General features: G+C 36.4%; 1 protein-coding gene across 1 annotated transcript in view; it reads left to right on the top strand.

Annotated features, from left to right (window-relative positions):
• LOC107693078 (chloride intracellular channel protein 5-like) overlaps positions 1-2,499 on the top strand; it is a 13,013-nt gene extending 10,514 nt beyond the window's left edge. The window contains exon 6 of the mRNA XM_016492326.1: positions 1,605-2,499. Within this exon, the coding sequence (XP_016347812.1) occupies positions 1,605-1,769 (165 nt within the window). The 3' untranslated portion in view covers positions 1,770-2,499. The remainder of the gene's footprint in view (positions 1-1,604) is intronic.
• Positions 2,500-10,069: the final 7,570 nt, after the last annotated feature.

Here is a 10,069-nt window from a genome sequence, read left to right as displayed (position 1 = left end):
TAAGTTTTCTTTAAGTGAACTTTACATCATACTTTAAGTATACTACTATGTCCCTATTTAGGTATTAATTTGTATATATTTTGTTACATGAATATCTGAACATACAAAACATCAAAAGAACAGGGTATCTGCTTGTAAACAAAAACATTTTATTCTAGCTTCATGCATTCTTTTTTAAACACTTGAATGTGGATAAGTTTCATAAATAAAAAATAAAGAAATAAACAACATTTTGAACAAAAAGCTGAAAAAAGACTATGAATTGGATTATAATCAAAAATCAAAACGTAGATAAAGTTGATCAACACCCCAAAGCTTGACAGTCATTATTACCTCTTCAACATTTTATTACACGGTTTTGATGCTGTTTTATGTCTGATGATCGTGTTAGAATACATGTGGAAGCATCTGTTGTTTCGGTTTCTTCTTCACTTGTGTTTTTTGGAAATTCTGTACAGAAGATGTGTACTAGTGCCCCCTACAGTATAACAATGAAAACACAGATTCTAGGAGCACAATTATAGCTAAAATATATTTAGACTTTTTCTAAGTCAAGTATACTTAAATGCCATTTTAAGTATATTTCTGAGATGTACATAAAGCCAATTTCTGAGAAGTACATAAAAAGTAGACTAAAAGTATACTTTCCTATTTTTTAGTTTAAAAGAAGTATAGTAATAGCACACTTGAATAAACTTTTTTTTCGTAAGGGTTAGCATGTTTTGCTCAAACTTTCGCCATGGCATTAGAGCTGGTACACCGTTATCGCTTGCGAAATTAAAAATGAAGGCGCCGTGGGTGGAAATGTTACAGATTAAGGGGCGGTAATATTATAATGAGATCCCTTTGCCACGTCACCAAGGGAGCGAAATCAGGCGCTCGTTTTCTCAGACGCTTGCAGAAAAAGGCTTCCCAAAACAAAGTTACTGGGTTAATCTTTTTCACGTTTCCTTGGTTGGTAGATGCACAGGGGGGACCTGATTATAGCACTTAAAACCTGGAAAAATCAGATTTTCATGATATGTCACCTTTAAAGTCAATTTCTGCACAGATACACACTTTGAAGTCTTTTGAACATTCCCACCGTTTTTGACCAGGAAAAAAGCCCAGCAGGTCATGTTGTCACACTTAATATATGGGGTTAGTTGCCACAATGGGATCCTGCAGTTTATTGACATTGATTTGAGAAAAATACCTTGAAAAATGAAATACTATCTAAAGTCAAAGAAAAAATCATTTACCACATCATATCTTCATTTAAAATGTATTAAATCCTAATTAATGGCTAAATTAAAACGATAAAACAATTCACGAAACAGCAAAAATCTAAAAGTAGCATGCAAATATATATTACAAATTGCAGTATCTGTTTTGAAACGATCTCTATTGTATAAAGCACTACAAAAATGAAGGTTACAATGGCTTTTACATTTTTGCTGTTTCATGAATAGCAATTTGCAATTGATGAATTGCAACATATAATATACATGTGACAACTTGCCCCAGCTTGACATTTATTAAAATCCTTATAGGATGATTTGTTTGGATCATAAACTAGCAGTGTCAGTTGTTTCATTTCATCATTTTTTTCTTCCCACATTCAGGTGGTTTCGAAGAAATACCGTAACTTTGAGATCCCATCAGAGTTCAGTGGGGTTTGGAGGTACCTGCAGAGCGCCTATGCCCGGGATGAATTCACTAACACCTGTGCGGCAGACAGAGAGCTTGAACTGGCCTATCAGGACGTGGCCAAGCGGCTGGGCAAATGAACCCGCGCTAATCAGTGACTCTAATAATCATATGCAAAACTGCTAAAGTGGTGACCTTTCTCTTTGTGAAAGACTGTCTCACAAAAGAATTTCCTTCAGCAGTTATTGAGCAGAATTTGCCTTCAGGACATTGACTTGGTCCTGTAATTCTCCTGTGTACTTCCCTTACTATTGCCATTATACTTACTGTCTGTAAGTGACATGACGGTCTAGAAAAACACTGTGCCACTGTTTCTCTACAAATTGTCAGGGTTGGATGATGATACTCTTTATTTAAGGTTCAATTCTTGTTGCATAAACCTTTCAAATTTTGTGTTGTATAAATTATTTTTGCTAGAAACAGTGATATAATTTTGTGTTTTATCTAAGAGTATGATATTTAACCTTAGTATTATGGTTAATGTGTGTAAATCTCCACAGGAGAAAAAAAAGGTAAGCATGAAAGAATGTAATTTCTTTAGAATTGGCTTGAGAAGAATTCTATTTAAGCACACAGCCCCACCTAGTGGAGAAGTTAATAAAGCTGAGCTATTTAAATTAGCCTCGTTCTGCAGCTGATATATACTGACACAAAAATATATACATAATATTTAAATATAATTATTGTTTCTAAGCCATCACACAAAATAGGCACATGTTTAGGTCTCAGGTATCTCAAGCCCTGTCTGGAATTTTCATATATTTGAACTGAACAACATTTATTGCCTCTTATTAATAAAATATATTTTTTCATAAAGCTTGTGAGGTTTCTTTTGTCTTTAATCACGTGACATACTGCAAGACGACGAATTTCAAGCTGAAAAAACTCATCTCGTCGATTACCACAGATATTCGACTCATCCCTCAGCAAAGCTCTGATGAGATTAAAGGGAGAAAAGTGGTTGCATTTTTTGTTTAAGCATTTATATTAATTCTTGAATAGAAAATTGGTATTATGTGATCTGTAAAGTTGTCGAAATCGTCACTGTAGCTGCGGAACTAGTTTTCAGGGCGGATAGTACTCGCGTTTAATGACGCTCCTGTTTTGTATCCTTCCGCGTGTTGTGTGAAAGTTACCGCGTTTATCGACTTCACATGTTATTATGAGTCATGACAGGACTTGAAAAATACAGGTTAGTAAACGATTTTGTTATTTTATGTTTATTTAAACATTTGTTTTTTACTTTTCCTTTATAAGAAGACACGATTTTGTGTAACTGTTATAGTCGCAATTATCTTCAGAGACGTAGACATCATGTTACAGTTAGGCCTAGTTTATCTTGTATTGAACCTGGAACATTTCTTTTCCCTGCTGAAAAAAACAAAACATCAATCAATTAATCAATCAAGCAAACAAAAAGATAAAACCAGACTATAATCTGCTCATTTCTGTCAACCTAGTCTACTTTGATGGTTTTTCAGGTGTTTTAGTCACTTGTCAGCTGGGCAGGCTGGGAGACCAGATGGCTGACCAGCTAAACCAGTTGAACACCAGCCTACCATATTAAGTTGGCTTAAGTGTTTGTTTGTTTCAGCAGGATATAATTCCTCAAATTTATGTACATAACCTTGAATGATGCTGCAGTTGGTAACATATTCATTTGACTTGGTGAGTGAGTGAAATGACGTGTGGCCAAGTATGGTGACTGATACTCAGAATTTGTGCTCTGCATTTAACCCATCCAAGTGCACGCACGCACGCACGCACACACACACACACACACACACACACACACGGAGCAGTGGGCAGCCATATTGGAGCAGTTGGGGGTTCGGTGCCTCATCTCAGTCGTGGTATTGAGGGTGGAAGAGAGTGCTGGTTATTCACTCCCCCCACCGCAATTCCTGCCAGACCTGCGACTCGAACCCGCAACCTTTGGGTTACAAGTCCGACTCTCTAACCATTAACCATTAGCCAGTACTAACCAGAGGCTGGCCTGTACGGGGTGGTTATTACCGAACATCTGCTGAGTTACAGCACCACCAACAACTGGATACAATATGAGACACTTAAGATAATATTTCACAAAAAACAAATGGTCACCATCTATCAAACTGTCAAATTTGTGTGAAAAAAAAGCTGTCGTTCCCTCTGATTTCCAGCACATGTGATGTCTGTATGTCAAGTTTAGCTGGCAGCCGAATAATATTGCTTCAGTATTACACGAGCACGGAGATCAGGCCGAAACAGGAGAGGTTTTCCTCCGGTAGCTCAGGGCCGCTCGGCCTCATGGGTTTTAATTACCCTACTTCCTGTTGAGGAAGCCCTTTCATCATCTCTGAGCCGACCAACACATTTCTTTCACTGCAAATTCAAACCATCTGCATTTATATCTGTAATCTTTATTTGGGCAGTGGGGCAAAGGGCCGGTCAAACATGCACTTGGCTCCTTCCTTGATTGTTTCAGCAAGTCTTGCACCATTCTGGATGAAATGTCCTGCAGCCTCAAGCGCATGGAAGGGCCAGTTGACTCACTCACACCCCACACATCAACACACCAAACACACAGTCATCCGTCTTCAGATGGAAATCCTTCTCCAACACGCTCTTCTTTTCCCTCCAAAACAGTTTTCTCTGAGGAATCTCCATGCAAGCATAATGTACTGAAAAATCTGTGTTGTTTTCCAATTGTGCATTGAAGGAGTGATCAGAATATTGACTTATTTTCACTTATTCACTTCATGTAACCTAATTGACCGGATTTCATTCAACAAGGTATCCTTATTCCATCTACACATAGCTATATACAGATATAAAAATTTACTTCCATGATGATGCTAATCATTGTGCCTAATCAAGACCTGACTGGTCAAAAATGTTGCACTGTTTGGGAAAATACATTTTTTGTAGCTGTAATGTATGAGTCTTGCAGTTGCTTCATCCATATATCTCATTCATAATTGCTCGCTTATGTAGATTACGGGGCTTCCAAATGTCTGCATTTTAATGTATTTCCATTTGGGAGGAGTACATTTTACATATGTGGCCTAAACAACCATATGCTTGACTGAGTTGCATCTTGTATTGCATCTCAAATGAACCTTGGAGGGCATTTACACTTGGTCCAGGTCTAGATAGATGCCCGATGAAATGTATAAATACCTCCATTGAGACTTTAAGGTGGGCTTTTTTTTGCCTTGGGCCAGTAAGCAACCGCATTGCAAAGTGCTGAAAACCACTCAGAACACCATTGCTACCGCATTGCAAAGCCCTGGCAGATGCTTTAGCATCATAGAGGTAAGTTTTGCACTCATAATTTCTTCAGGAAATGTAAACATTTTTTTTTAAATGATTTTACAGTATTTACAATAACTAGAGTGTCTTTTATTTTGACAGAAACTGGTAACACTGTTTGGATGGAAGAAAGCAAGAATGATACCATCACAGTACTGGAAAAAAGCACATTATATATCTTGAAACTGGCAATTACATGTGAGAAAATGAGTCTTTTCCTGAATGCTTCTACCTTTCTTGAAGGGTGTCAAAGCAGCGGTAGCCTCTGACTTCATTACTCACATCCCACCTGATTTAACTTATGCTGAAGTGGCAATTGCATTTTCATAGCTCAAAACCCAAAGGTAATCTAAAGCAGAGCCCACTCCACGGACACTGCCAAAGCACCACGCAAAAGGCATGCGATTCCTCCACAACTTGGCTCGGATCACCAACATCAGAGGATTTCAAGGCAGTAAAGTCAAGGCAACCTGTAGTTCATTCCGACCGTTTTATCAAAACAAGCATTTGCTCAAGTCTTATAATTATAGGTTAACGCAAAGAGTTGGATTCAAGCATTGCTGCGCAGTAATATCCTTTGAGATCTTGTTGGATTTGTGTCTGTGGATCGGTTGTGCATCAGTGACATCGCCTGGGCTCTAAATGATACCAAATGTTGAAGTTTGCCCCTGTTTCTAACAGCTGGGTAATTGTGGGTATGCATCAGTCAGATCTTGAATTAGACTTCAATGCTGTCTGTCTGCACCTCATGAAGAGATCCCAGAGGTTTCACATTTTATGGTGGAAAATTAAAAGTCTTCATGCTGAGAGTGTACGAAATGGCATTTGGTATTGTTTGCTTTGGTAGGAATATTTTATTTTGTCCATCGCCAACTTGCCTTTTGGGATTTCGGGATACACTCTTTTATCTACTTAAAATTTCCATCTCGCTGTATATGTATGTTATGCTTTCATGTGTTCCCCATCTGTCCATCTTAGCGTTTAGATCTGCATCACAATATAATGTATGTTTCAGTGAAAAGCCTAAAGGGGATAGTTCACCCCAAAATTAAAATGTACTCATCAACATTTACTCAACCTCATGTCGAGCCAAACATATGACTTTCTAGGAACACAAAAGGAGATTATTTTGAGAAGAAAAGAGCCTCTATTGTCTGTATCAGGGTTATTACAGTTAACTGAAACTAAAACCATAAAATTTTGTTATTTGAAATGAATGTTAACTGAAATAAAATATAAAAAAATGTGCCATGGCGACATTTCTCATTTTCATCTAATGTATCTTGATGTACTAAAATAAAGTAAAACTGAAATAAAAATAAATAATGAAAAACTATATTTAAAAAATAAAAAACTTTAAAAATGACAAAAATGTAACAAAATGACTAAAACTTTGAATATAATGAAAGTGGAAAATATTTTTAAAAATCTAATTTAAAATAATAAAAACTCTCAATGACACAAAGATAACTGTTATAGTGTTATTTTTGTGTAACACTAAAACTAAAAGCATATAGTGAACAGGGGCTATCAAACTTCAAAAAGGCAAAAAAAAAAACGCTAACAGTTAATTGTTTATACAATTTGTGTGCTATATTTCAAGTTAATGAATGGACTGAAATATAAGGTAAATTCCCTTGTAAGGAATCAGACTGGAAATGATGTGTAAAAAAATGTATATGACGCTTTTCATGTCTTTTTGGAGCTTGACAAACTCTAGTCACTATATGCTTTCATTGTTTATGGAAAAGCAGTAAAAAAAAAAAATCATGGTTTTGGATCAACATGTGAGGGATTACGTGATGACAGTATTAATTTATGGGTGAACTATTTATCTGATTTTATATGTAAAACCAAACGTTTTATCAAAATCTTGTGATGTCCTCTTGACACCTCGACATAATCTTTTGAAGTCAAATCTCAAACGAACCGCGAGAACAAACCCTCAGTCAGTGTAAGCGACTGCTACCTACTGGCAGTAAGTCACCGTATCGCTCTGCAGAGCGTGGAATGAACCTTCTGCGGTCATAATATGAGCCGTCCTGCTCTGTGCGCGGGGTTCCAGCGGTGTCAGGCCCCGCTGCATGCTGGGAAGATAGAGAGGGTGAGAGTGATGGGGGGGAACAATGTCACTCTCACACACGTGTGTTTGTTTAGGCTTCCAGCGAGGTGTCAGAACGGAGCCTTGCTGCTGTTTCACACGTGCTTTTTCTGAAACTAGAGCGCATGTCATGCAGGGCTGGAAAATAATGATGAAAGCGTTGCTGCATGTCCTTAGGTTTGGTGTGGTCATGATAACAAACATTAGTCAATACCAGTGGCAGTGAAATTCTATGATTATAACCAACTAAAAAGCGAATTTATATATACACACACACACACACACACACACACATATATATATAGGGTGTGTGTGTGTGTGTGTGTAGTTTTATTAAAATGTATGTTAATATAAATATGACCATTGTTTGAGATTTTCTGAACAGCAAAAAATGTCCTGCACGTTCACATTGCTGAAAGATGAACTGACTTTAATTTTTTATTTCTAATATATATATATATGTATATATATATATACACACACACACAGAAAGATGAACTGACTTTAATTTTTTATTTCTAATATATATATATATGTATATATATATACACACACACACACACACACACACACACACACAGGGCTGCTGTTCACCGTCTCTGACTCATAACAGGATTAATGGAGACTGAATGACTGATCTTTGGCTCCTTGCTCTCATATCTCCTCCTCACCTCCTCTATCCATCCTCTCCTTAGCTAGAGGGAATCCCAAGTTTACCATGGCGTAACCATAGTTTCCATAAAAATACAATATTTACCGCAGGGTGGCCAGCAAAAAGACACTCTTGCAACTGTATATCAACATCCAGTTTTATCAAGCTTCCATAGGCCTACTGTTGTGTACAAGCATGTTTTAGGTAATTAAAAAAAAAAAAAGCTCATAATTATAATGCTGCAACATGCTGTGAAACTGATGCTGAGAAGAGTTTTCATTTGTGTTCATTAATGTTTATTTTGTGTTTTTGTTGCAGCACCAGCTTGGGTTTAATGAAGTAGTTGCAAAGTTTGCCCACAGGAGGGCAGTGTTTCTTAAAATTTGCCCAGAGTTCGGCACAAACTTGACCTTGAAGCAGGACTGGGAATGAGGTGATGATGCATTTGAGGTCTTACATTCATTAACACACGGTTTTGCACCATTCTCAATGGTTGACAAAAAAACAATTCCTACAAAATTGCGCCTGTCTATTCCTATAGCTGTACCTTTTGAAAGGGTACCATCCCTGTGACAATTTTGCACCTATATATGCATACATATAGATATATATACCAGTTAACATTTTAGAATAATTAGGATTTTTAATGTTGTTGAAAAAAGTGTCTTCTGCTCGCAAAGGCTGCATTTATTTGATTAAAAATACAGTAAAATCAGTAATATTGTGAAATATAATTACTGTTTTCTGTGAATATATTGTAAAATAAAATGTATTTCTGTAATGCAAAGCTGAATTTTCAGCATCATTACTCCAGTCTTCAGTGTCACATGATCCTTCAGAAATCATTCTAATAAGCTGATTTGATGCTCAACAAACATTTATTATTGCCAATGTTGAAAACTCATTCAAAAGTTTGGGCAAAGTAAGATTTTAAAAAAGGAAGAGAAAAATAAATTAATACTTTTATTTAGCAAGGATGCATTAAGTTGATCAAAAGTGACAGTAAAAACGAATTCTGTTCTGTTGAATCCTGAAAAAATGTATAATTTCCACAAAAATATTTAGCTGTTAAAAAAACTTAGCATGGTTGTTACACTTCAAAAATATATTAAATTAGAAAGCATTTATTTTAAATTGTAATAATATTAATATTATTAAACAATATTACTATTAATGTTAAATGCTGATAGTAATATATTAATATTAAGCAATATTACTATTTTACTGTAATTTCAATCAAATAAATGCAGCCTTGGTGAGCAGAAGAGACGTCTTTCAAAAGCATTAGAAAATCTTAATTATTCCAAACCTTTGACTGCATGAAAGTGTATGTATGCTGTATATTCACGACACTCCATCATGTATCACTGAATTATTTCTCTGATAAAATCATTTTGGGTTATGCAGTTGATTGTTGATCAAGGACAACTTACAGGTGCGATCAGCTTTAGATAACACCTCTATGCATTACTTCCACCCCCCTCTTGCAAAGTGTCCCGTTTACTGCCGGCGCGCTGGAGGTGTTTAAGGATTGCGCCCTGCCGCCTCCGTGCTCCCGTGAGCTTCACACTTCATTTGTACGGAAACCTCCCAGCGGCAGCAAATACTTCACGAGCGCTGCCAGCATAAATCATCAGGCCCGACAAGCCCGTCTGCAACCTTCAGACAGCCGTGGGACACTAAGGGTCTCTATTTTCAGATGTCCCGCAGGTTTCACCCTGTTAAAGGCGTCGGGGCATTGTCCTTGGCACACCTCCAGCCAAACTGGGACAGCACTATGCAGATGTGATTGCTTGTGAAGTGATTTGGAGAAACCAGGGGCTTAACTGTGTGAGAAATGACTGACCCTGACAACACGCTGTGAAAGCAGAAGCCTCCTGTTTCATCTGGAGAGAACGATAGGAAATGATGCGTAAATCAGTCTTCCTCAAAGAAGGACACTGAGGGGTTCGGAGAAAAGACTTCTGTTCAGTTCTTCTGTTAAGAAATAAAAATAATTGTATAAATTCAAATTAATTAATTAAATTCAATTGAGGAAATCCTTGATGTTTTTTGAAGAAAAATTTATTTTTGACAGGTTTTCTATAGTCTTTAATGAACAAAGTTAAAAATGTATGCCTACCTTTTGCAATGAAATTGAAATGCAGATTTATTCATTCATTCATTCGTTCATTCATTTTTATTTATTTTATTTATTTATTTATTTTTACCAAAGACTGGCATTTATTTTATCTGGCATACAACAGTAAACAAAAAGTAAAAATAATCAAGAAAATAACTATTTTAATTTATTATTATTTTAAATTAAGTAAATAAATAAAAAACGGTGTAAG

This window comes from Sinocyclocheilus anshuiensis, unplaced genomic scaffold (assembly GCF_001515605.1).
Source record: "Sinocyclocheilus anshuiensis isolate Anshui unplaced genomic scaffold, SAMN03320099.WGS_v1.1 scaffold261, whole genome shotgun sequence".
Lineage (NCBI taxonomy): Eukaryota > Metazoa > Chordata > Actinopteri > Cypriniformes > Cyprinidae > Sinocyclocheilus > Sinocyclocheilus anshuiensis.
This window is presented reverse-complemented; position numbering and strand designations above follow the sequence as displayed.